The following is a 27,438-nucleotide window of genomic DNA, read 5'->3' on the forward strand; positions in this document are numbered from 1 at the left end:
ATTGACTTGCTTTCTTCAAGAAAGTTGCATTCAAACAAAAATCATCATCATCCTGTTTTTCATATAGACTCAAAGTGTAAATAAAAGCTACCGACAAGGAGAGGGGTATACATTTCTTGTTGAAGGATTAGTCTCATTTTAATTGAATAGCCACAGATTCTTATGGAATAATACAAAGCAAAAATAATAATAGATACTGAACAGCAACCTATGTCTTCTAGCATCAACCACCTAATTACAAACACTTTAGAAAAATGACAGTTCACACGTTTTTACAGGTAGGTTTGGGTTCAAAGGGCCCACGACAAAGGAAAAAAAACTGAGATAGATTATCTTATATTGTCATGGTGACTTCTTCAAATCCACTTTACCAGTAGCATGCTGTATTTTTGACTGCCAGTAAGTATGGAAATACAAAAGAGAAAACATGTGCTTTTGTATTTATAGCAATTTTGCTGCACGTTTCGCCAGCTGTCAGGCCAATCGGAGCTTATTGCCACCAGCATTTCATGAATTCTTTCGTGTTTTCATCCCCACACATGGAAAATAGAGGATATGTTGCTTTTAAAACCTTGAGCACTGAGGTTTTCTCCTCCATGGGTTTGCGCTCTGTAAGCAAATAATCTTTGGAAAAAAGATGGAAAAATGTCGCAATGAGGTATGCTCTAAATATCCACTTACATTTACACAGTACTGTACAGAAGAAATTGTATTAATTACCCAACTTGAATATACAGCAGCATCTCAGTTTTCTTTCCTGTGTCTTCCTTGGGAATCAAAATGAAAATTACTGGAGAGTCCCAAATCCGAGTGATTCCTACGTGTGCCAGACAAAGCGGTTTAACTGTGTAAATCCCACGGTTGCTGCATAACGCGGTGTCAGGTGCCTGTGTTTCCGAGGGCTGGAGCCTGTGACGGCCCTAAGGAGATGGAATGGTATTTCCTAGTCTGTCATCAGCTGTAGAGGAAGGGATCTGCCTCTCAGTTTGTAGGCTGAGCCTGGGGGAACGTTCAAATTCAGACCACGGTTTGTGTGGAGACGCTATCACGGGTGTAAAATGATTTTTCCTGCAGCTACAATGTAGTGAGATGTGAATTCAGCATTAGAAAATCTCATGAAAGGTAGAATCCAAGACCAGAAAAAAGCTGTTGATAATACCTGCTCTTTGATATAATACAGTGCATTCAGAGGTCAAAATATTTATCCTTGGAGGGGATTTTATGAGGCAGGAACAAGGCCAGGTGTGCATTTGGAATATTGACCAGTATAGCAGTATTGCTGAAAGGATGTAGTTTAATTCACTTTATTCTTTAAACATATTATAGATACTGGCAAAAGTCCTGATGTAAATGCACTTTTACTAGCGACGTTTTTTGTTGCTGGTATAGCAGATTTCTCTTCTAAACTGCATCTCCTGTGGAAACGTAACGCTTGGCTGGTAAACCCTCTCACAAACAGGCTTTGAGAGCAGCTCTCCCTAGGGAACTGGCAAAAGGATTTGTGACATGGCTTCAATCACCTCTGATTTGTTTGGTCTGTTGTCACAGCTTCACGTTTGCATCAGTTAAGTCTTTTCATTGGGTTAACAACTCCCCACCAATGCAATCATCTCATCTGTCTGCAGCCCCCAAACCTTCCTCAAGATGTTCTTGAGTGACTGTCCATCCCTCACCTCCTTTGCGAGGTGGATCCTTGTTTGTAGCGATCTCCTGAAGAGGAATTGCAGCGTGTTTGGTGTTTGTTACGGCACGTGGATCTGATTTTGTCTGAATCCCATGCAGGTCTATTAACATCAACCTCAGGAATGTTTCTTCGTGTGTAGTAGAGGGACACTTACAACCCGATTGGTTCTGTGTTTCTGTCAAAGAATTTGTAATTACTTTGGTTTCAAGTAGCGTCTGAAATACCATCTGAAAGAATTTAATCACACTTTTGTTTTGCTATAAAAATGCAATTTTTGCATTTAGTTATGGTTTATCCATTAGGGGTTGCAGGATCTTCTCTGTGTTGAAAAGACGTATAGACACCCATCCATTCAGGAACTTAAAGTTTATATACACATAAGATTTTGTTCAAAATTAAAATCTAGTGCATCCTGCTTTGAGTGCTCTGTCAAAAAGTGCACTTTTGGAAAAAGCCTTTCCAAGAAGTTACTTTTGTACCAAACAAAGAACTTCCTTTCTGAAATGAAAATGGTAATCTGTCCTTTTCAGGGCTGAACTCTTATCATTGCCCTAAAGGAATTACATGGAAAAATAGGAAGTTTTGTCTTCAGGTGTGCTCGTTCTGTAGTTTTTTTCTGAAAATCGAGACATGGTGTTTTTTCTTTGGAACAAAACAAAACAACCCAAACCCACATTATAGAATCATGGAACAGTTTGGGTTGGAAGGGACCTTAAAGATCATCCAGATCCAATCCTTGCCATGGGCAGGGACATCCCACTGGATCAGGCTGCCCAAGGCCCATCCAACCTGGCCTTGAACATCTCCACGGATTCTTCTGGTTACTGCTGAATATCAAGAAATGATGTATTTCTTCAGGTCCCAAGACTAAACGCAGTCAAGGTTTTTTATCCTCTGTGTCCACATGTTCTATAATAGCAATATTTTCCATGATGTGTCTTTCACTGAATGTCTTAGTAACCACGGATGCATAAAATGTTCTTTGAGTTGTACTTTTAAAATAGTATTAGACATTCTATCAGTTTTGTTCATTACAAACTTCTCATTCAGCATCCAACTGCTTTGCATTCTTTCGCGGAAAACATAGCAGGGGATTTTTCAATCTAAATGCATAAAAGCAGTCTCAGAAGGAAAACAAAAAATCCAGGTTTAAGTGTTACCAGTGGGAGAGAGTGAATTCACACTCTCACATACTACGAGGAGATTTGTGATTATTTATAGTCTGAGATAAAATTCATTTGATCAGAAAAGTCCTTTCTTAAGTACAGTGGATTTGTTTAGTCCATCTGACAGACCATGCGTGGAGAAGGATGCCCAGCTTTGCAGACCAGGTTAACACATTAATGTTCAAGAGTCTCTGACTGCTGCTTCTGTCTCCAAACCAGTGCCGACTGACGTGTGGAGGTCAGAACACCCACGGGGAGGTATTTCTTGGCATAAACCGACACTCCAAATCAACTGAAGTTCTGTTTTTCCCTTTTAGCATAGAATTCATGTTGTCAATAGCTGGCTCATAGTGAAATTTCTAGAGAACTATGGAAGTCAGTGCTTACTCAGTGCTTATTATTAACAGTCTGGTGGGGCTGACTATGTTTTTACCATCTCCATCTTCTGGGGTCAATGCTGTGGGTGCAGTGCTGTGTTCTTCATGCAAAAGTCTGTGCAGTAAATACCTCTGTGACTGAAGTGCATTCGGAAAAATATATTCCAAATGAGAATCATAGAATTGTTTGGGTTGGAAAGGGCCTCAAAGCCCATCCAGTTCCACCCCCTGCCATGGGCAGGGACACCTCCCACTGGATGAGGGGCTCCAAGCCACTTCCAACCTGGCCTTGAACCCCTCCAGGGATGGGGCAGCCACCACTGCTCTGGGCAACCTGGGCCAGGGCCTCCCCACCCTCATGGTGAAAAAATTCCTCCTTATGCCTAGGCTAAATCTGCCCCTCTCCAGTTTATACTTGTTCTCCCTTGTCCTGTCACCACAAGCTGTTATGAACAGCCCCTCTCCAGCTTTCTTGTAGCCCCTTTCAGCACTGGAAGCTGCTCTAAGGTCTCCTCGGAGCCTTCTCTTCTCCAGGCTGAACAACCCCAACTCTCTCAGCCTGTCCTCATACACGGGAGGTGCTCCAGCCCTCGGATCGTCCTTGTAGCCTCCTCCTGTTAGCATTTGGTGCTCCTTTGTGACAGTCAGAAAGATGAAGATCTCATCAGTAGCAGTATTGATCACTGAAAAGGAAGAGAGGAGCTTTTTGTATGCAGAGGAGACATCCCTATCCTGAGGAGAATCTTGCTTTGCCAGAATTGTCCTCCAGGGGATTTTGGAGCTGAGTGAGGTGGGGATAGTTTCCAAGAGCTATGGGTTAGAATATCCCTTAAGTGATGAAACAAGCGAGTAATTCTTCATCTGCAGTTGTTTGCAAGGGGATTTACCTGATGCATTTGAGACAGTTTGTGTAAGCCGGCTCTGGTGAAATCAGGAATTTCCAAATGATTTTGGCCAGAGAGTTGTTTCTTAAACTTTCTTCCCTCCTTTGCTCACAGAATCGTCATGGGTCCAAAATACGAATTTCAAGAGTGTTGATACCGTGTCTGCATCTTTTGGCTGACCGAGAAGCTGAAGTTCCGCTTCCATGTTTGCAGCATTCTCCACCTGTTTTTTTTCCTAGGCAGGTACGGTTATAGATGAGACCCTCATCACCCAGGGATGGCAAGTAGGACATTTCAAACATTTAGCAGCTTGTCTCCACAATAGGAGGTATTAATGGTGAACGATTGTCCAGTGTCATGGAATCAAGACAAAGACAAGGCGTGAACGACTTTCCTGTCCATAAGGCTCCTTCATAAACCCAGACCTTTTTGGTGTGCGCGCGTTGGCATGAGGAGATGCTCCTAAGAAGGTTCTGTGGAGGCTGCTGTGCCGTGTGGGACCCTCTGTCAAAGCTATCAGAGTGCCTTACAAACTGAGACTGAACAAATCAGGACAGAAACGTGGCATTTACTCAGAGAAATGGGTCAGTGTGATTTAATAAGAAGGACTGGTGATGAACTAACCGAGGCGGTCAAGGCTAGAAGAGGTGCCTAGACCGGTGGGCACTTGTTTTTTTCAGGAAGAAGCATACACTGGCTATAGAAAGGACAAAAATGCTTTCTTTTCATTGCCTGGATTAGTGATTCCCTGGGGCAATGGCTGTTTTAAAGTCTGTGTGGAGAAAATGGGGGGGGAATGCAGTTGAAAGCAAAATGTCTCAGTGCTGGCCAGCAGCAAGTTAGGGAAAGGGATTATAATTTAAACAAAAAATAGATCTCTTTCTGGGTTGGTGTCTAATGGACTACAGGATGCTCTTAACTCACTAAAGAAACGTGGTATCTGTTTGCACTACTTCAAGTTCTCCACAGACCATTACTGCAACACACTGGAACCTGTCCTGAAAAGTGCTATTCTTGACTTGTTTTGGGTTTTTTTTTTTTTTGTCTTTTTAAATTAAAATGTTTTCCAAAAATTGAAAGGACTTTGCATCTTGGAGAGAGGGGAAGCAGGCTCTGTGATCTTACAGAACTCGGAATAAGATGGCGACAAGGTCTTATACCAAAAGGTCATTTACGTGGGTGACTGCCAGGCTGCGTCATTCTTCTGCTCCATTCATTCCACTCTCCTTTGATTCATGACATACTGGGAAGGAACAGAAAGACAAAGTTATTTTTAGAAAGCAAATTGTAGTAAAAAATCTGTTATTCCCACTGTGTCAAAAAAATATGAGTATGTTTGGGTGTAATCCTCTACAAAAGTGGAACAGGGCCAAAGATAACGTCATTAATGGGCTTTCTTCTCCTCTATAGACCTCCTGAGCACACAGGACCATGAAGAAGTTCCTGCAGGGTGAAGGAAGGCTGCTCTGCATTAATGTCCCACGTGCACACGTCCATCACGTGGCAAACGCCGGGTCATTTATTGAGGGGCAGCTTTTTCCCCAGTGTCCCCACAGCAGCTGTAGGGTTTTGGGACAAGCTGCAGCGATTTGGGATGAGTGCAGCCTCCCTGCGATGGGTGAAGGCATCCGCAGCGTCCCAGTTTGTGTCCCCCTGCTGCAAAGTGGCTGCTGCCTCCGTGCTAGGTGAGTGGCACCGGGCTAACGAGGTCCTGGGTCTAACCCAGCCTTGCCTTTGCCATTAGTGGATTGCAAACGCCATGGAATCTCTCACACAGAGCCAAAAAAATGAGGTGCCAAACCTGGTTTCTTGATCCTCTGCTGGGGGCACAGGCCTGTTGGGAAGAGAACCAGTGAAACAATTAGTGAATCTCTACCACAAACTGCTCATCCTCTATTTCAACCCTGAGGTTCTGTTTGTTTCTTGGAACAATTCAGATTCATCCAGTGGACTTGGGAATTTTGATCAAAGCTCCTTTTTCTCTGGGAAGAGAACAGCAGAGGTATATGCTGTTCCCCCTCAGGAGCTAGTTAGAATAAAAACCAGAGAGGCTCTATTGCTCTGAAGCAGGGCCAAACCCAGGCCAAATTATCCTGGCATAGAATTTTGACACTGTCTTCCAAACCTCCTGAGAATTTTCCTTCCCAGCTAATGTTACAGCCTCATCTCTTGCCTTTATCCAAACCCAGGATGTGCCTGACAGCAGCATTTGGCCCTCTGCATTGCACCAACGTGCGAATGCTACAACCAAATGTCAGGAGAACGTTACCTGGTGCCTCTGGCTCTGGGCCACAACCAAACGGGTTCACCAGCTTCACAGAGGTGAAAAACAGAGTCAGGAAGCCATTTGCGTGGGTGAAGGTTGATAATACCACCAAAGTGATGGCACAGGGAGAGGAAAGTGATGGCACAGGGAGAGGTGAGGCTTTATCGGTTCCCAAACGCTTTTAAACATCCTGTTGGGTCCAAACATCTCCTGAGAGTGCAGAAGCAGCTCCCAGGGAGTGCTACCGAGCTATAGAGCTGTTGTCCTCACCAAAGACTGTTTAAGCTGTTTCGTAAGTGAAGGATAAATAAAAAAGAGTGGTTACCTTTCTTGCTCAGCCATGTCCTGTTTCTCTTCTGCCCTGTAAACACAAATCACAGTTGAAATCTATTGCCTGGGGGCGAGCAATGTGAAAGAACAGGGCATCTAAAGCCTTTCTAGGGAGGCAGCTGGAGCTCAAGCAGAGGTCACAGAGCTAATCAGAAATGACCGTGAGCTTCTTGCTCCTGTGCTAGGCAGCTTTGCTAATCCCCGTGCTTTCCGAATGCCTCTCTTGGCCCTGAAGGGAGGTAGCTGACTAATTTGGGCTGGACGACTCGCTTTTCAGCAGCTGATGCTGTGCTGAATCCTTCCAAACTGGCATTTCCCCTTCTGTCCACCAGCACGAGGAGGTGTTATTAGAGCACATTGCCCTGGTGCTGAACCAGCTGCTGTGCCCTCTGCCCGCGATTGCCTTCTCTTGGAGCAGAGCTGACCGTTATCACTATTTACGGCCAGCACTTCTAACCTACATCACTGCTAGTGGAATGGCTCTGGAAAATGGAACAAAACAAGCTGTAAACTAACACCTCTCTTCATGCCACTCCAGCAAAATGAAGTGGCTTTTGAAATAAACACTAATGCTCGCTTTGAGGTCAGTTTGCACGGTCACATTGGGAAAATAGGCCGTCTTTATGCATGGAGGGATCTTGGATGATCTTTGCTACAACACACAGCGTGTGCTCAGGCTATGTGCACTCGTGGGGTTAGTAGGAACAGTTCTATAGATAAATAACTTCTTGATCAAGCTTCTCCCTTCTGCAGCTTTTGCTTATTTTGAGCAAATTGGTATAAGATTAATGTTGGCTCTGTGGGGTATCCGGGTAGGAGGAACACAGAATTGACTGGTTATAACGCAAATAATGATGAGAAAAAGCAACAGCATCCCAAGAAAATGAACCCACCCTCCATCCCCCTGAAATTATTTTTACCTTTCTTTTCTGGCCTTGATCCTCTCTTCTTCATATCTGCAACAAACAGGAAATGTTCTTTAAATGTTGCCCAGTCCGGACTGTTCACCTTTAGTAAAATGCAATGTTTATAAAGTCATGGAATGGTTGAGGTTGGAAAAGACCTCTGAGCTCATCCAGTCCAACTGACAGCTCTACACTCCCATCCCTACTAAACCATAGCCCCAAGTGCTCTGCCTGCATGTTCTTTGAACCCCTTCAGGGATGGAGACTCCCCCATGGCCCTGGGCAGCCTCTGCCAGGGCTTCACCACTCTGTCAGGAAAGAAATTGTTCCTAATATCTAATCTAAACCTCCCCTGGTGCAACTTGAGGCCATTTCATCCCATCGCTTGTTACTTGGGAGAAGAGCCCAGCACCCACCTTGCTCCAACCTCCTTTCCAGGAGCAGCAGTGAGCGATGAGGTCTCCCCTTTGCTCTGAAGGTGACAGAAACTGCAACCCAGCACAGAGCGCAGGCTCCTGCTCAGCACCAGCGTGTGAGTAAGACAGGATTTGCCCCCAGGCTCTGCGTTTTCTGTACGTGGGTTTTGACTCATTAGGATTTTTACCCCTGGTCTCCTCAGAGCTACGTGTGCCCCAGGATTCCTCTGATACTCACTGTAAGACACAGTCTGGAATCTGTACGTGCTCCATCGGGATCAGCTGCTCCAGTTCCTCCAGGGTGTGAACATACTGGATCTTATTGATAAACTTCACACTGCCAGAGAGAGAGAAAGTGTGTGTGCTTGAGGTCTTGGTTTGATGTTCCCGCTATAGGAAGCCAGAATTTTCCAGATGGAAACGGGGAGCTCTGCATCTCCGTATCCTCTGTAATCTGAGCGTTGCCATCTCCTCTCAGTGCTAACGTGCTGATGACTAAAAATTGTAGCAAGATGCCATATTACTGTACCTCACATAGCTTTGACCCTTGCCAGAGGGAAAAGGGACCTCTGTTCCTGCACTTCCCAGTAGTGGACTACCACAACAAACTCCGATCTGGATCCAGGCCACCACAATAGCTCTTAAAACCACCTCTAGGGTTGTCCTTGGGAGTATGAGAGAGATGCAGGACAAACGATGAGCAGTCTCACCTTGGGCGCTAGTGGTTAAAGATGAGCTCAAGATGCGATTGATGAGATTAAATTACCACTCCCAAACCAGATGAGTTTGGGAACGTGTTCTATTTACCTGATGAAGGGTCTGGAAATAGCCAACACCGTCCGGATGAACCACGAAGGATGCACGATTATCAATGCTTTGAGGTTTTTACGCAGCCTGTGGAAAAGCCATGAGATAGAAAGTGAGGTTATAAGTAGCCTATTCTGAAGCTCACCTGGATTAAAGTCAGGGGACTAACGAGCCTTAGGATGCTCATGGGCCTCCTAAGCCTGGAGACACCTCATCTGGGTGTCTCCAGGGAAAAGCCCTGCCTGTGGGCTGTTTAAGCTCACACCTGGCAGGCAAAGAGGGCTTTGCTTTGTTTGAGTGTTGTGGCAGCTTGGTGTTTGTGAGCAAAGGATGGAGAAGGGAGGATGAAGAGGGTCTGAAGCACATCTGAAAGCTGTGATAGAGGAGGGAATTATAGAGTTTGGGGAGCAAGAAAGGAGGGGTGGCTGGAGAAGGCTGCGAGGAAGCAGTGGAAGAGGTGTGGGAGAAGGACAGGGGAGAAGGAAGAAGCACCACTAAGAGGATTCTCACCTTCTGTCTATCATTTGATAGCATTTCTTCAGCCAGCCAAGGCCTGGCATCCTCCTCCGGGGTGTTGCTCCGTTTAGGTACACGATCATGTAGTCCTCGGCTACCAGCAACTCCAGACTACTGATCACGTATCTGTTGGGAGGTGATCAAAAGCAACAGGGACGTGAGACTCGGAAAAGGTCCCTTGAGGTTTCTTCAGGTGCCTATGTGTCATCCTAAAAGCCCTCCAGGCTCTTTGTAATCTTGGCATAGGTTTTGGATTCTCCTGGCTCTTCTGCGGGATGCCTGAGGGTATTTCTTGGGGATCGCTATGCTTTTTAACATCGTGCATACCCTGATGGAGATCCCTGCACCCTTCTTCTGCTTAGCAGCAGCATCTACAGCTGTTCAGCTTCGTATCCATATGCTCCAGCCTGGTTGGGAGTCCATCACTGGCACAATTAACACTGAATGAATGCTTTGACTCACTGGGCTTGGATGCAAATGCTGTGGCCCCCAGTGATGCTCACTCCAGCCTGCAGCTGCACGCTGGGTACATTTGGCCTGGATTCAAACTATTTCCAGCTGAGGTTCCTGATGCAATGAATCCATGGAAACTGTTTCCCCAGAGCCTGAGTTACCTTCCTTAACTTCCCCTCCCTCCCAGACCTTAACTAGCCACTCACAGGAAGAGATTCTCCATGATGTAGTGGTAATCAGCCAGGTTACTGTCCGGGAGATAGCAGGCAGCAAAGACGATGATGGCATTGAGACCTTCTCCATAGTATCCTGGAGAAGAAATACACAGGTGGCATCAGTGACTCTCTCCAGGGAGAAATAGAAGAGCTGAAGGGAAAATAGCAGCAAAGATATATTGCCCTGTTTGGCCCTGGGCTGGTTTCATGCCTCGGTTCAGCTCTAGATAAGTGTTTGTCCCTCTTATGGATCTCTTTCACAATTGGATTCACCTCTGATGTGGGTTTTGGCTCTGACATGCGTGTAGGTGTTGAATTTGTATGTGTCAAAGCACAGCGTTTGGAGTTTTGTCCCAACTCAGTGCTTGGTTTCGCTTGGATTTCAGAAGTGGTCACTAACTGGGTGTAATGGCCCTTCGCTGCGTCTCCAGAGCTCGGGCGCTGGGCTGCAGAGGGCTTGAGCACCTGCAGCCCCTTCATCACTGGTGGTGCTGCACCCAGGGCTGAGGGTCAGGGTATGTTCAGTCTTGCTCAGACTTTTATTATCCATTATCCCTACTTTTGCTTATTGCAACACTAAAAAAAGTGGGGTTTTTTTAACCAGAGCTGAGTGCTTTTGTCTTTAGCTGCCACGTAGTGCTACAAAACATAGAGCATGGGCAGGGACACCCCATCGGATCAGGCTGCCCAAGGCCCATCCAACCTGGCCTGGAATACCTCCAGAGATGGGGCAGCCACAGCTTCCCTGGGCAACCTGGGCCAGGGCCTCCCCGCTCTCATGGTGGAAAAAATTCCTCCTTATATCCAGTGTAAATCTGCCCCTCTCCAGTTTATACCTGTTCCACCTTATCCTATCTCCACAAGCATTTGTAAAAAGCCTCTCTCCAGCTTTTTTGTAGCCCTTTCAGGTACTGGAAGGTCGCTATGAGATCTCCTCGGAGCCTTCTCTTCTCCAGGCTGAACAACTCCAACTCTCTCAGCCTGTCCTTGTATGGAAGGTGCTCCAGTGCTCTGATCATCCTTGGTGCCTCCTCTGGACCCGTTCCAACAGCCCTGTTTCCTTCTTATATTGAAGGCTCCAGAACCGGGCACAGTAATCCAGGTGGGCTCTCACAAGGGAGAAATACAGGGGCAGAATCCCCTCCCTCCCTGCTGGCCACGCTGCTTTGGATGCAGCCCGGGACACTGTTGGCTTTCCAGGCTGCGAGTGCACCGTGCCAAGCTGGGATTAGGCCACCCTGTCTCTCACCTCCATGTGTCACCACTCTCATGTAGGGTTTGATCATCTGGAGGTCGATGCGGTGCTCCTGCTCTCCGATGATGACCGTCCTCCAGAGCCGTCCGTTAGTAGCACTCCCATCTTCTGTCCCACCGTCTCCAAATAGATCTGCACTGTCCCCAGGCATGTTCTTAGCTGTGGCTACCGGAGTGTCATCTGGAAAAGGGACAAGCATTTCTGCCTTTAATGTGATGTATGAAGAGACTCTGCGAGAGCTTTGGTGTGCGAGGAGAGACAATAATGACCACAGACTGAGGAGGACCAGTTCCATCTGCAGCTTTGATCTGTGCAAGTCTGTGGTTCTTAACACTCCATTGCCACACTCTAATAGAAATAAATTTAACATCTCATGGTGCTTTGTAGTACCTGCAGTCACAGGTTGGGCCCTGGACTCTTTGCTGGATCCTCCTTCAGGTCTGTCTATCCTGGCTGGGCCAATTGTCTTCTGATCTGCCTGTAGAGCTGTTTCCATGAGACCTTCATAGTCTAATTCAGCCAAAAGCAGCCAGGTTGGCAAAGACTGTGTTATTCAAGATGTTTGAACGTTCCCGTGGCAGCTCTACTGGCAGAGCCAAGCAGGTGGCACCTTCCAGCCCGAGCTGGTGGCCCAGCTGGAGTTGCTGGTGGGTCCCCAGATGCTTTAGCCTAAATTATGGCTAGATTGGTGTTTGCAAAGCCCTGAACAGTAGTTCACACTATCCCCAGGTGGAAGAACCTGGTCTATAGTTGGGATCCTGGTGGGGAAGATGTTACGTGGAATATGGGGCTTGGTTGTGCTTCACTGCTGAGGAAGCTGATCCTCAGCTGCTGGTGGTGAATGATGTCAGAAGTGGTTAAAATGAAGCTAAAATGCCCCTAGCCCTGCAAACATTCACCCTCTTTTTACCTTCCCATTCCAGTTCGTTCCCGTTGCCAAGGAATTCGAGGGAATCTGTCTCATCAGGAGTTTCGATGTCATCCACATTAATGTCCAAGTCATCCGGTGTGTCCAAGAAGTCATCGGAGAGAATGGAGCCTTCACTCTGATCCAGGGAAATGTTGATTTCAGGTGCAACAAGTGTCTTCCGCTTACGATGTGCCCCGTTAAAGTTCAAAGTATTTGGGGGAGCTGGAGTTAAAAGGAAAATAACTGAGAGGTTGTCCTTGTCCTCTATCCTTAATGCAAGACATGGAATTTTCACTATCATAGAATCACAGAATAGTTTGGGTTGGAAGGGACATTAAAGATCATCCAGTTCCAACCCCCCTGTGATGGGCAGGGACATCCCACCGGATCAGGCTGCCCAAGGCCCATCCAACCTGGCCTTGAACACCTCCAGCGATGGGACATTATGCGTAGTTCAGGCTATGTTCTTGGAAGCTATGGGTGATGGATCATAACCGGGAGGTACGGGCTGCCCACGGGTATGGCTGGGTGGAAAGCTCACGCTCCTGAGGTACCTATTGCCTCCTCCAGCTTCTCAAAGATTAGCAAATTCACATCTCTGCTGGTTTCCTCTCCCACACAGGAATGTTTGTGGATACTCCAAGGGAACTAGGCTTTAGCCCTAACTGCAAGCTGCCGTTCCCAGAGCTTTGTTTTCCCTTAAACTCCTGATAAGGCAGGCGGGTACTTACAGGATGTGTTCTCGTCTTCTGTAGGGCTGCCCAGCGACTCCATGCCCGTCTCTTCTGGGAGAGGTCTGCAGAGGAGCCAGGATGTGGAGGTAAAAAGAAAGGAGATGACAGGTGATGTTTAGGAGAAAGTCACTCCATGGTAGACAGCGGAGAGACCTGGGGATGTTGTGGAAAAGCGCACAACCCTTGTGCTCTGCCCTTTCCCTTTGGTCTGGGAGCTCAGCCTGAGGGACACCCTCAAGAGGTTTGTCCAAGAGCAGCCCAGCATTGCTTTCTTATTGGAGCGCTGTGCAATCCCTAGGAACCTCCAAACTACCCCTGCGTTCACCCCAAATACATCTCTCATGCTGCCATTCAGCCAAGAAGCTGGAAAACTCAGCCAGGGACACAGGAATTAATCCCATCCTTGGAAGAGCCTGGTAACATCCTCACTCTCTCTGTTTTATCCCTGTTTTTCTCTCTGCAGAAGCTTGAGAGGCAGTACCAAGCTCTAGGGCTCCTCACTGAGGGTACCAGGGCACATCCGCTGCCTTTGGTGTGCTGTTGCCTGTATTCCTGTTCCCTGTGCAGTCTGGGTGATGCGGTGGGTTGTCCACAGCGTGAATTTGTCTGTTCCTAAGCCCAGTGGGGAATGCTTTGATCCTGACAGCAGCTGAGCTCGCAGTGGATGCTTAGCACTGGAGAGCTTTGCGCTTTCTGCCAGTATAAGATGTGGGAAGCGCATCCTGCCCTCTGCCAGAGGCAGAGCGAAGCGTTGTCCTAAGCCATAACCACCCCTCCCAGGAGGCAGCTCCCTCTTGTATCTACAGTGACTTCACTTGAAGGCAGTCGGTGTTCAAGGCAAGGATCAGACCTCAGGTGCGATCCCCAAATTGTCACCCCATCCCCACCTCTGCCCTCACTTGGCCAAAGCTGACAGTGACCCCAAACCATGCTGAGGTTTGGAAGCAGGTTCATACTGAGTTAAGATCACCAGCACCCCAACTTGTATTTCGGAGCCAAAGGCTGACCCAGCACTCCTTTCCTGGGGCTTCGTGTCAGGATTTGCACCTTCTCATGCTTTGCTGCTGCGTCCCCTTGGTGCAAATCACCACTCCTCCAAGCCAGAGGAAGCATCGCTTGATTTAAAAGTTGACTCTCCTACTCATGTCAGATCTTCTTGTGTGCCTGTTTCCCTTTAGAAGTTGCTGGTGTTGCTCCTGGCCCGTATTGGGGTAAGTTAAATCAGAATATGACCCCCAGTACTGCGGTGGGGAACCTTTTGGGGTCCTTTGCCCCTTAATTAGAGCCAAGACTCATGCCTGTCCCCTGGCATTAGGTGGGTTGGAAACTTCTCGTGCAGCATGAGCAAAACCCCACCAAGTCCATGACAAGTTCATGGTGTTGAAGGTTGTTTTAAAAGGGACTTTCTGAGCCATCTTTGTTTCACCTGCGCCTTGCTGGAAGCTCACCCCTCAACAGGGGAAGGAGCTCATGCCTCGAGGTCTAAAATCCTGACTGTGGGCAAACCCTGGGGTGGAAAAGGGGGAAAACCCACCAGTTTGAGGGCTGTAAAATGGGACTGTGCCCAGGACTGGTGTCTACCAGCTGTGGGACTTATGGTCCAGCACGGTAGGAGATGATGAGGACCGGTAGTTCTGAGTCTGGAAGAGGATGCAGCCTAGCTGTGCCCTACAAAGACTTCTCTTTGTGCTTCTGTGACACCAGAGCCACCAGCCAAATTAAAACCTATAAATATTTAGATTAAAGGATAATCCTCCTCTAGCTGGTTGTTGTATATTTATGAGGGTTGGAGACCTGATCAAAGGCGCTTGCTCCTTGCTCGTTTGTGCAGCATCCAGACCCTGTGGGCTGCCATATTATTCCTGAACAGTCACAGATCCTTCTGCCCCCCCTCCAGCCTCTCCTCCTCCCTTCTGCTTTTGTCTCGGAGGGGTCCTGGCTGGTTGTTTATCTGCCCATGAGCTGGTGCCTGGCACAACTTGGCGATAACAGTATCAAAAGAAGGGGGAGAAAAGCCCAGCTGTACCCGAGTACGTGCTGCAGTCGGGCACTCTGATGCTGGGATTCACTTAAGAAAAGCAATTCAAGAGTCGGAGAGGAAGGAAAGGGCTTTCTTACCTTCCCAAAGGATGCTTGAATCACTACCTCGCAGTCTCCCGTGTAAATCTTCCCCAACGCAGCTAGCTCAGATGGCAAATCTCACTGAAGCAGGTTCGCTAAGGGTCGGGTACCCCCATTTTGCTCTCTGCTGACAGCATCCTGCCCAGTTTCCCTCTAAAAGCACCTTCTTTCGGGCCCCAACCAGCCTGAGATGTCACCGACCGCGATCCGAGGGATGCGTGATGGAGTGAGCATGCTCCTGCATCCGCCCCGCGGCCCCGCTACAGCATCATTGCAGGACAGCACTTGCACAAACAGCTGAGACAGACTGTCTGAGCCTTTAAGGAGAGACCAGAGAGGAGGAGACTCTTTCCTCTCCGCTTGCTCGATGCCTTGGCCTTGCACCTTTGCAGACTGCAAGGCAGGAGCGTATTCTGCAGCTCAGCTTCTCGGGGAAGGATGGGACTGTCTCCTTGTGTCCCTAATGAGCGGCTGAATTCTGTGCCCCCAGCCCAGATCTTTGGCTGGGATAGGCTTCTTTTTGTGGCAAGATTGGTTAATCAGAGCTAAAGCAAAAATAGCTATGCAGCAAATCAGCTGCTAGAGAGCTGCTGTCCCACATGCAGCAGCTCTGCCCTATTATTTTAATGCTTCTAGGGGGGAAGTGCCTTGAAAAATATTATTTATTTATTTTTGATGCTAGTTAAACGCAGCTGGCATTTGCTCATTTGCCGAGTGCCTCTTCAGGCTCTATTTCACTTGCATCATTCCTGATTTAATTCCTCTGCAGCAGGCCGGGGAGCTTATTTGTAGGGTTCTGCCCTTGTCCCTGTCACTGCTTTGCCACCCAGCCATGGTCACATCCCTTTGCTCTCCCTGTGCTTTGTTTCCTAGACAGGAGCGATGATCACAGAGTCTCACTAGGTTGGAAAAGACTTCCAGGATCATTGAGTCCAAAAAAGTGATGCCCGTGTCGGGGGCTGCTGAGGCCTCTGTAGAAGAAATGCTCCTTGAAGGCTTGGCCGTGCTTGTAGTGGTGGTCAATGGAGTTAACTCCAGCTGGAGGCCAGATACAAGTGGGGTTCCTCAGGGCTCAGTACTGGGTCCAGCCCTGTTCAATGTCTTTATCAATGACCTGGATGAAGGCATTGAGTGCACCCTCAGCAAGTTTGCAGATGACACTAAACTGGGTGGAAGTGTGGATCTGCTTGAGGGTAGGGAGGCTCCAAAGGGATCTGAACAGGCTGGACTGCTGGGCCGAGACCAATGGGATGAGATTCAACAAGGCCAAATGCCGGTCCTGCACTTGGGGCACAACAACCCTGTGTAGTGCTACAGACTGGGGGAAGAATGGCTGGAGAGCTGCACGGAGGAGAAGGACCTGGGGGTAATGGTTGACAGTGGCTGAACATGAGCCAGCAGTGTGCCCAGGTGGCCAAGAACGCCAATGGCATCTTGGCTTGTATCAGAAACGGTGTGACCAGCAGGAACAGGGAGGGGATTCTCCCTCTGGACTCGGCACTGGTGAGACCGCACCTCGAATACTGTGTTCAGTTCTGGGCCCCTCACCACAAGAAGGATGTTGAGGCTCTGGAGTGTGTCCAGAGAAGAGCAATGAAGCTGGTGAGGGGCTGGAGAACGTCTGACGAGGAGTGGCTGAGAGAGCTGGGGTTGTTTAGCCTGGAGAAGAGGAGGCTGAGGGGAGACCTTATTGCTCTCTACAACTCCCTGAAAGGAGGTTGTGGAGAGGAGGGCGCTGGGCTCTTCTCCCAAGGGACAGAGGACAGGACAAGGGGGAATGGCCTGAAGCTCTGCCAGGGGAGGGTCAGGCTGGATATCAGAAAAAAATTCTTCACGGAAAGAGTCATCAGGCACTGGAACAGCTGCCCAGGGAGGGGGTTGAGTCGCCTTCCCTGGAGGTGTTTAAGGAACGGGTGGATGAAGTGCTTAGGGACATGGTTTAGGGAGTGTTAGGAATGGTTGGACTCGATGATCCAGTGGGTCCTTTCCAACCTGGTGATTCTGTGATTCTACAGCAGGCATGAAACGGAGCCTGGCAGCTCCAGCTCCAACGTGATGTGGGTTGGTGCTCAGGTATCTGGGTGCCAGAACAGCTCTTTCTCCAGTTTTTCTAGGGAGTCTTGGGCAAATGCTTTCTCCCCGTGCCTCCCTTTTTGCTCCCTTAAAAGCTTGCTTAGCACAGAGCTCCGGAGGAGCCTTAGGTTGGCAGAGATCCATCAGCCCAAAGCTCTGCTCTCAGAGGAAAGAAAAATCCATCCTAGAAACCGAAGGGCTCAGCTGAGGCCACCTCTGGAGCGAGCGGAAGGACAAGCCACTTCCTGTGAGCCGGGTGCTGGGCTGGCAGACAGAGGTGCTTAGATTAGCGATGCAGCTGGACCTGGGGGAAACAGAGCTACGCTCATCCGCCAGCGCCAAGGGAAACAGGAGACCCTTTCTAGCACGGCAGGGGCTGCGTGTGCCCACCCGCGCCGTACACTGCGCCACTGTCTGCGAATACAGGGGCTCTGTGGGCTGCCCAGAGGGGAATTCAGCTGCAGCTGGGACTGGGTGAGACAGCCCTGAAAGGCTCCTCAGCAGCGCGGAGCTCAGCTGCAGCAAGGTTTGGTGTTGGTCACGCTGTGGGGGTCCCAGCGAGGCTTTAGCCGGGATGGGAATGTGGGTGAGAGCACCTATCATAGAATAGTTTGGGTTGTAAGGGACCTTAAAGATCATCTAGGTCCAACCGCCTTGCCATGGGGGGACATCCCACCGGATCAGGCTGCCCGAGGCCCATCCAACTTGGCCTTGAACGCCTCCAGGGATGGGGCAGCCACAGCTTCCCTGGGAAACCTATTCCAGTGGCTCCCCACGCTCATGGGGAAGAAATTCTTCTCTACAGGGTTGTGACAAGTCCATGGTAACTCCAGGTGAGCATCATGAGCGCAGCCTCCAAAATCCTGCCCAAAACCAGCAGCAGGATCCACAGGAAATGACTGGGAAGGCTTTAGTAGAGCCAAGGATCAGCCAAGGTGTCATAGAATCATAGAATAGTTTAGGTTGAAGAGACCTTAAAGATCATCCAGGTCTAACCCCTCTACAACAGGCAGGGACATCCCACTGGATCAGGCTGCCCAAGGTCCATCCAGCCTGACACCTCCAGGGATGGGGCAACCTATTCCAGGGCCTCCCCACCCTCATCATGAAGAAATTCTTCCTTATGTCCAGTCTAAATCTGCCCCTCTCCAGTTTATACCCATTCCCACTTGTCCTATCACCACAAGCCTTTATGAACAGCCCCTCTCCAGCTTTCCTGGAGCCCCTTCAGGTACTGTAAGGTCACTATAAGATCTCCTCGGAGCCTTCTCTTCTCCAAGCTGATGGGTGGCCGCAGGCAGTTCGGCGCACACTGAGCTTATGAGGATTCTTTTTGGCACTCTGTGCAGCTACTAAAGTGTCTGTGAAGGTGAAAGCTGCCGCTTTGGCACCCTCTGTCACTCACACATCACCTCCTGCCTGGCAGAGAAGGACCTGGGGGTGCTGGTTGACACTGGCTGAACGTGAGCCAGCGGTGGCCAAGAGGGTCAATGACATCCTGGCTTGGATCAGCCCTGGTGTGGCCACCGGTAGCAGGGAAGGGGTCATCTCCCTGCACTCAGCTTTGGAGAGGCTGTACCTCGGTCCTGGGTTCAGTTTTGGGCCCCTCACTGCAATAAAGACATTGAGGTCCTGGAGCAGATCTGGAGAATAGCGACTAAGCTGGTGAAGGGGCTGGAGAATGAGCCTTGTGAGGAGCTGCTGAGGGCCCTGGGGTTGTTCAGCCTGGAGAAAAGGAGGCTGAGGGGAGAGCTCGTCACTGTCTACAACTGCCTGAAAGGAGGTTGTGGTGAGGTGGGTGTTCATCTCTTCTCCCAAGTAATAAGGGATAGGACGAGAGGAAATGGCCTCAAGCTGCGCCAGGGGAGGTTTAGGTTGGACATTAGGAAAAACTTCTTCACTGAAAGGCTCTTAGGCCCTGGCAGAGGCTGTCCAGGGGGGTGATTGAGGCCCCATCCCTGGAGGGGTTTAAAAGTTGAGTAGAAGAGGTGCTCAGGGAGCTCGTTTAGTAGCGGATAGGCACGGTTGGACTCAATAATCTCAAAGGTCTTTTCCAACTTAGGAATTCTATGATTCTATGATCCTTACAAGGTTTGCAACCATTCAGATGCTGCGTGTCAGTGCCAGCGGTCACTGCATCCCAATGACTCTGCTTCTTGTGGCAAAATCTTTGCAAAGCATCTTTGCTCTGTTTGGGGAAGATACTGCTTGATTTAGAGGCTGGGAAGCAATCCCTCCATCCCTCCATCCCTCCATCCCTTCATCCATCCCTGTATGCATCAAACCAACCATCCATCCATCCATCCATCCATCCTTGCTAATCTCCCTGTCCTCTGCACCATGCTCCTTCCTCTCTCCTCAGCACATTCACAGAGGGTTCCTGGAAAACTTCCCCCAAAATTTTGAAGCCTTCAAAGCAGCCTTGCCAGAAAATCTCTGTTCTCTGACCAGAATGGCCCTGTTGGAGTACAGATTCCTGTTCCTTCTGGGGCTGGTAGGAGGGCCGTGCGTGCTCCATGCCCTGCTGGTTTCTTACAAGAAAAATATAAAATTCTCCCTGCTTTTTTTGCAGGGAACAAACCTGGGGAAGTCCTCATCTTGCCACTCTTCCTTCACATCCACATTTTCCATCCGCAAAGTGGCTTCTGTGGTTCCCATGGTGCTCAGAGAGGAGTTGGCTGCACGGTGGTTCCCTCGAGGATGGACTTGGGCTGGAAGGTGGAAGGCAGAGAGGTTGGCATTGAGCATTGCGACCGGGGAGCGCTTGATCCGAGCTGTTCAGAGTGTGGGTATCATGCTCCACGGAGAAATTGCTTTTGTAAAACAAGCAGCTATTGTGTTACAAGGCAGGGCCGTGGGGTTTAAGGATGCTTGACACGCTTTGGGCAAGAAAAAGGAGGCTCTGGATCAAAACAACGGGTATATCTCTGCTCTGTTGTGACCTTAGCTCTTCTCCCTGAGGATCAACACTGATGTCTGCTTGCTTTTCCCTTCTTACTTCTCTTCCAATGCTAATCTCAACATAAACAAGCACTCCTGCCGAGGGAGATGAGATGTGGCTGAAAGGGAAGAGAAGAAAGAGCTCCTCCCAGGCTCGTTTCAGGTTGGTTTGGCAGTAGCACCGGTTTCCATTTTGCTGGTCTGGGCAGCAGTTAATGGCTTTGGTTTTGCAGAGGAATTCCTTCCTGCCGCTGCCTGGTCTGTGCTCCAGCCCTGCGCCCCCGAGAGAAATGGAGAGAAGCGAGGAGGCCTTCACAGGGATGTTTGATGTCCTTCTAAAGCCCTGAAGAATTCACATCTCTGCCTCATCCCAGGTAAACCAAAACAGATGCCAAAAAACTGGAGGCAAAATGGGTGTTCTGTTCCAGTCTGGGCTCTCTCCTGTACTGGGATGAACTGGAGAAGTTCAAATCCTTGCTTTCACTTGCACTAACACCACAGCAGCGTGAGGAGCTCTTGGTTTGCCTTCCCTAGAAGGTTCCTATGCTGCCAGCAAGCAAAAATCAGACCTTTGTAGCTATTTCCCGGTGACTGCACCTGCAACTCCTAACAAAGTCTGGCTGAGGGCTCGGGACCAGCTCTGGCCGGAGAGAGCAGATACCCTGCTCTCAGCTGGATGCTGAGCTTAGCAGCAGCTGAGCTGAACGGGACAAAGTCAGCCCTTATCTTATGTATATAATTAGTGTATATATATATAGAGCTAGGATATAAGCTCTAGTATATACTAGTATATACATAAGAGCTAGTATATAACTCGATTTTGGGCACAGGCATTAACCCGTCCACTGCAGGACAGTTTTGAACGTTCTTCCTGAGCTCAGCCTTTCCACTGTGGGTGTATCCAAGCACTGGCTGGGTAGCTACAAATATTTTTAGGATGAGTGACCTAGGATGATTTCCCAAGTGGATGGGGCTGCTCTGTCCCCTGGTGTCAGGGAAATCGGTGTCTAGCAGGGTTTGACCCATTGCTATAAGGCTCTTCTAGAAAGAGAGGCTTTTTTCTGCTTCCCGTGGAGGCTTGTGAAGCGCAGAGGGTGTCGCTGGCGATGATCTGGACAGAGATGAGTCTGTCCGCATCTATCTGCTTTAAAGGAATGGTGCTACGTAGAGGCATGAGTAAATCCAGCATCTGCCTTTATTACAGGCGCTGGCAGAGATAGGAATCGGAGCAAAGAGCTGGCTGTGAGCGTCGCAGGGTGCTCTCCCTGCCCGGTGTCTCTCAGCCTTTCCTCTGGGCACACACATTATGTATTCCCATCCTTGCCCCATGCCTGGCCGGATGTGATTCCGTGTCACACATGTCTCCATTTTTGACATCCCTACATGCAGGCAAAGGAGATATCTTGGGGCTCACCCCACCTTCCCTCCCTCCTCCCCACTGCTGTCATCTGCTTTCTGCTCACCCTGAAGGCATCATGGAGGAAGGAAAAAGATATCGAAGCAAATCCCAGGTTGGAGTCTGATGTTTCTCAATAGCAAACATCACCCCGCAGTATGGAAGCCCAGATGATGCTGTACTCACCGATATTAGTGGCTAACGAGGAACAAAGACGATCCTGCCTGTCTCCCAGCTACAGGCATTCCTCCCGACAGAGACGAGCTGCTCAGGAGGTCCAGTGCCTGGATCCCGATGCAGATGCGTGCGGCTTTCTCAGCGGAGGAGTGTGAGGATGCATCTAGGTCGGCCTTTCTAACAACAGCCGTTGCTTTGTGATTTGGATGGAGGGGGGGCTGGGGGGGAATTGAGGGCAGTTATTTGTATTCTTCCATGGCTGCTGCTTCTTCCTCTGCTGCCTCCCTCCCCTCCAAGGTATTTTATTATTTTCCAGCCTGCAGCTGGCTAAGCCTCAGCTCTCTCGAGTCAGCTGATTGCACCGCTTTTGTGTGCGAGGAGGATGGCGATGGTGGTGGCGACAGGGAGAGGGGTGTTATGGAGGATGGGTGGAGAGAGGAGCTGGAAGCACCCCCCTTTCAGTGCCACCTTTCTTCCAATTGGCTGCCAGGTACCAAGTATCACCCTACACTCTTCCTGCGGATGAATGATGCTGCCGGGGGGCTGAGCACACACCGTCTCCTTGCTGCTGTCAGTGGGAGCGAGGGATGCCCGTCATGCAGCAGGATCTGGTCCTAGAGGAGGCGTGGGAGCTGGAGAGGGGTGGGTGGGAAGGGGAGGGCTTTTAAATACAGTGCATCATTCACCGAGAAAGCAAAAGGTGGCTTCAGCGTGTGGTAGGATGCGGGATTTAATGGTCCATCTTGCCTTGCATAGGCAGAGCTGATCTGTACCCAATCCTCAGGAGTTGGATTTGCTTCTAGCGCCAGACGACAGAGCCGACTGATGGTTCTGCTTGTGCTGGGGCCCCAGCTCCTGTCCCTTGCCTCCAGGGTGGCTGTGATCATGTTAGAGCCCGAGACTTCTGCTGGTTCCATTGCAAATCTAAAAGTGAATAAAGAAGCAGTGATTTTCCACCTGCTTCAGATTCGGGCTCACATCTCTGCATTCCGATCCCAGGGCTTTATCAAGCAGCCTTCCCTCAGGCTCTGGCTGGAGCCCGGGCTGCTGGAGGCAGGGGGGAGTTTGAGGACATCTGCTGCCAAAAATCCCCCTCCTGTTTGCATCGTGCAACCAATGTTTTTGGTGCTGTACAAAGAGGAAAGTGGCTACAGCTTTCACGGTGACCCCTCAGTGAAAGAAGTGCAAGGGTTTGTCTCCTGAGCCTTAGCATAGACGGTCTCGGAGAGGAGACCTTCTCTTCAAGGTCTTTTCCAACCTTAACGATTCTATGATTCCGTGACTGTGCCATCTACCCAGTCCTACTGCCCTGTTTTTTTTCTGTTAACAATGCATATGTTTTTTTTCAGGGCAGCTCAGTGGGCAGAGAGGCTGCGATCATTGGGAGATCAGGACATGGTGTGAAGGTAGAGAAGTGCTGTGTGGTGGAAGCCGGAGTCTACCTTTGCACCTCTTTCTTGCTGTAAGAGGGTCCCTTCCAACCCAAACTATTCTATGATGGCTCTTCAAAATCTTGCTGAGATGCTTTTTTTTCAAAAGCATCTGAAGGGGCTACAAGAAAGCTGTGGAGGGACTGTTCACAAAGGCTTATGGTGATAGGATGAAGGGGAACAGGTATAAACTGGAGAGGGACAGATTTAGACTGGACATAAGGAGGAATCTCTTCTGGCCCAGGTTGCCCAGAGCAGTGGGGGCTGCCCCATCCCTGGAGGTGCTCCAGGCCAGGTTGGATGGGGCTTGGAGCCCCTGATCCAGTGGGAGGTGTCCCTGCCCATGGCAGGGGGTGAAACTGGATGGGCTTTGAGGTCCCCTCCAGTCCAAACTATTCTATGATGGCTCTTCAAAATCCTGCTGAGATGCTTTTTTCCAAAAGCCAATAGTTTCAAGGTCCTGTCGCTGGACCAAGACCCTCTGCAAGGGAAAGGGTTAAGAGATGCTCACTGGGCAAACTGGGGATGCAGGACTTTACTGGCAGCTAAACTCAAACCCTCCTCAAATGCTGCTGGAGCAGAGAGCTCACCGCGGTGAGTGCACCGCAGGGCTGCGGCTGGCTCGTGTGCGTGCACATTTGTTGGGTTTGCGTACCTCTGTTTGTGGTTTCTAAGGAGTCTTGTTGAAATGTAAGGCAATTAAAATGTCTTTCTTAATGGCCAGGATATTAAAACGCTTGCATCTGGCAGAGCATTGCAGAGAAAGAGGTCTGTGAGCTGACATTTCCATACTCATCTCCTGTTTCTCTATTCACGCTCCTGTTTCCTCATCCCATCAGACTTCTTCAGGTAGAGATGACTGCAGACCATAACACTCTCCAAAAGCCCAAATAAGAAAAACGCACAGCCTATTTGCTCTTCTTTCCACCCCTTTTTGACAAACTTGGGCATTTCCTGTTTTTTTTTTCCCAAAGTCACTGATAATTTTAAGTGTGTTGCCTGGTGGTGACACGGCTGATGGTGCCCCAGCGAAGGCTGTGTGCTGGTGGTGGCCACTTCCATCGCAAGCTGACGGCAGGCTCAAGCATGTGGGGCTACTGCTTGCTGCTGGCTCCTCAGCAGCTCTGTTGTCCAGCCCCAGCCCAGCTCTGCTGCCTCTGGAGAAGGGCTGGTGTGCCGTGCTGGAGGTGAGGTCATGGTCTCAGCGAGCCCTACTTGGCCACACTCCCTGCCCATCCACCAAGGGCACTCCATTCCTCTCCCATCACTTCACCCCTTCCATCCTTCTCCTGTAACCGTGTGTCCTTGCCGGGTGCTCACGTGTCCCATGTGTTTGGAACGGGACCTTTTGTACCTCAGCAGGGAGATGGCTCCTTTCCAGCCCTTACAAAGGCGATCGGTGTCACTCCATGTGGACATGTTGTTCTCTCAGGATGAGTTACTCCTGTGGGATGAGGTGCAGAGGATAATCTTCCCTCAATCCAGTGGATGCCACCGTAGATAAAGTGGTCAGGTACTAGCCAAAGGGTGGTAGCACCTAGCCCGGTACACGGCCAGCCTAGGAGATCCTGGGTCAGACCTCAGAGGGCTGGTGGGGCATCCCCTGCTCACATCTCATGGTTTGGGCATCCTCGTGGTCCAGGATAGATGAGATACTTATGGATGCTTTTTGGATGCACTTTGTTTCTTCATCTATATTCTATTTCTTCATATGTATTCTATATGTCTCTATTAGAAGCAGACAGAAGATCCGTGGGGGCAGAAAGAGACACCAGGAAGCCTATAACCCTTGATAGCTCCAAAGTTCTTTATCGAAGTCCACAGTCACCTCCGGCTAAGGTGAATATTTGCCTTTTACTTTCAGTTTGATATGAGAAATGCTCTTCTTGTGTTTCCCAAGGCAGTTCAAGCCTACGCTAGCACACGTGCGCGTGCGGTAGCGTGTGAATGCCATCTGCTGGCTGTGGTCCGGGGCCTGGGACTTTTTCCAAACCCCACCTGTTTGCTCATAGAGATCTTTCGTTGAGCGCATCCTGACAGGCTGAATTAGTCCATCTTTTCTCGCCAGACCAACTGATTTTGTTGGAACTTTGTTTTCTTTTACTCTGCTGGGATGGATCATCAGGGCGTGGTAGAGGCTGCCCAGGGAGGTGGTGGAGTCCCCATCCCTGGAGGTATTTAAAAGATAGGCAGATGAGGTACTTAAGGATATGGTTTAGTGGCAGTTGGTATGGATGGACTTGATGATCTCAGAGGTCTTTTCCAACCTGGTGGCGATTCTATGATGTATAAAGCAGATCCTGCACCATGAGATTCAACAAGGCCAAGTGCAAGGTCCTACAGCTGGGTTGGGGGAATCCCCAATTTCAGTAGAGGATGGGAGATGATGTGATTGAGCGCAGCCCTGAGGAGAAGGACTTGGGGTGCTGGTTGATAAGAAGCTCGACATGAGCCGTCAACGTGCACTCACAGCCCGGAAGGCCAAACATATCCTGGGCTGCGTCCAAAGCAGCGTGGCCACCAAGGTGAGGGAGGGGATTCTGCCCCTTTGTTCCTCTCTTGTGAGACCTCATCTGGAGGATTGTGTCCAGTTCTGGAATCCTCAACATAAGAGGGAGATGGAGTTTAGTCTCAGCCTAAGTCTGTTGGAGTGGGTCCAGAGGAGGCTGCAAAGATTATCCGAGGGCTGGAGCACCTCCCATACGAGGACAGGCTGAGAGAGTTGGGGAAGAGTTGAAGCTGGAGAAGAGAAGGCTCCAAGGAGACCTTAGAGCAGCTTCCAGTACCTGAAGGGGCTACAGGAAAGCTGAGGAGGGGCTGTTAATAAAGGCTTGTGGGGATAGGATGAGGGGGAACGGGGATAAACTAGAGAGGGGCAGATTTAGACTGGACATAAGGAGGAATTTCTTCACTATGAGAGTGGAGAGGCACTGGAACAGATTGCCCAGAGAAGCTGTGGCTGCCCCATCCCTGGAGGTGTTCAAGGCCAGGTTGGATGGGGCTTCAAACACTCTGATCCAGTGGGATGTCCCTGCCCATGGCGGGGTGGGGTGGAACTGGATGGGCTTTGAGGTCCCTTCCAACCCAAACTATTCTATGATTCTATGAGGATTTCCCAGCGCTGCAGGTCCTGGGAGCCCAACTCCTGGAGAATCCTGCCAGTTTGGAGGACACAATAGTGAGGCAAGGGAGTAGGTTGTGCAGGATCAGGGCTGCCCTGTGCTGGGTGTTTTCCCAAGCAGTGTGTTTTTACCCTGTTCCAGTCTCTCTTGTTTCCCCACATGCTCCTTTCACCTGGAACAGCATGTTTTTACGCTACTCAGTAGTGTGTTTTCCCAATCTGTGAGCCAAATACTCACATGAGAGGGGGAAGAAGGGTGGGATGTCACTTTGGGAAAGACACTGATTGTCATGTGAGTATCTTCCTTTTATTTCCCTGAATTTGATGCTCATTTCTAGTCAGTGAGAGCTTGTGCTGGTGGGGACTTCAGGCAATCCTGCAGGTCCCCAGCAGCCCAGAGGCTGTGTGGCTTTCCTGCCTGGGTGAACCTGTGATAGGAATGATTGGCTTTGCTCAAAAATGCTCTTACCATCATCATCATCACCATCATAATTACTTTATTATTGTTGTTGTTGTAGCAAATCCATCAGTTTCCTGTACAAATAGAAGTCAAAGAGAGAAACCTGATTTGGAATCTGCCACGGGAGGGCAGTGAATCCCTCTCCGCCTGCGAGAAGCATCGGGTCTGGCTGCGATGGGAGATGCAGGGAACGGGCTGTAGAGGTCCCTTTGCACCAGAAGATGACTGAGGAAGGTGTCCTGGTGGTTTTCTCCAAAGGGGAATAAGAAATGGTAAGTTTGGTCTCAGCCTAAGTCTGATGGAATGGGTCCAGAGGAGGCTCCAAGGATGATCTGAGGGCTGGAGCGCCTCTCGTACGAGGACAGGCTGAGAGAGTTGGGGTTGTTCAGCCTGGAGAAGAGAAGGCTCCAAGGAGACCATATAGCCACCACCTTCCAGCATCTGAAGGGGCTACAAGAAAGCTGTGGAGGGACTGTTCACAAAGGCTTATGGTGATAGGATGAAGGGGAACAGGTATAAACTGGAGAGGGGCAGATTTAGACTGGACATAAGGAGGAAATTCTTCATGATGAGGGTGGGGAGGCCCTGACCCAGGGTGCCCAGAGCAGTGGTGGCTGCCCCATCCCTGGCGGTGTTCCAGGCCAGGTTGGATGGGGCTTGGAGCCCCTGATCCAGTGGGAGGTCTCCCTGCCCTTGGCAGGGGGTGGATCTGGATGGGCTTTGAGGTCCCCTCCAGTCCAAACTATTCTATGATGGCTCTTCAAAATCCTGCTGAGATGCTTTTTTCCAAAAGCCAATAGTT

General features: G+C 49.6%; 1 protein-coding gene and 2 long non-coding RNA genes across 3 annotated transcripts; 2 read left to right on the plus strand and 1 right to left on the minus strand.

The window, feature by feature from the left end:
• Positions 1 to 123: 123 nt before the first annotated feature.
• On the minus strand, positions 124 to 22,226 carry ATCAY (ATCAY kinesin light chain interacting caytaxin). Its single transcript, XM_054049840.1, has 13 exons — positions 21,635 to 22,226; positions 19,694 to 19,823; positions 12,916 to 12,980; positions 12,185 to 12,406; positions 11,269 to 11,454; positions 10,011 to 10,113; positions 9,346 to 9,477; positions 8,836 to 8,922; positions 8,267 to 8,365; positions 7,628 to 7,663; positions 6,703 to 6,738; positions 5,913 to 5,945; positions 124 to 5,354 (listed from the first exon to the last, which is right to left on the minus strand). Exons 2-13 carry the CDS (start codon positions 19,768 to 19,770, stop codon positions 5,345 to 5,347), a joined length of 1,086 nt encoding a protein of 361 aa, XP_053905815.1. The 5' UTR covers positions 19,771 to 19,823; positions 21,635 to 22,226; the 3' UTR covers positions 124 to 5,344.
• On the plus strand, positions 19,707 to 20,817 carry LOC128849224 (uncharacterized). The gene is made up of 3 exons (XR_008447221.1): positions 19,707 to 19,845; positions 20,144 to 20,215; positions 20,286 to 20,817. It is a non-coding gene; the product is annotated as an uncharacterized LOC128849224 (long non-coding RNA).
• On the plus strand, positions 21,658 to 26,903 carry LOC128849223 (uncharacterized). Its single transcript, XR_008447220.1, has 3 exons — positions 21,658 to 21,792; positions 22,975 to 24,894; positions 26,695 to 26,903. It is a non-coding gene; the product is annotated as an uncharacterized LOC128849223 (long non-coding RNA).
• The last annotated feature ends 535 nt before the right edge of the window (positions 26,904 to 27,438 follow it).

The sequence above is a fragment of the Cuculus canorus genome, chromosome 27, assembly GCF_017976375.1.
Source record: "Cuculus canorus isolate bCucCan1 chromosome 27, bCucCan1.pri, whole genome shotgun sequence".
Lineage (NCBI taxonomy): Eukaryota > Metazoa > Chordata > Aves > Cuculiformes > Cuculidae > Cuculus > Cuculus canorus.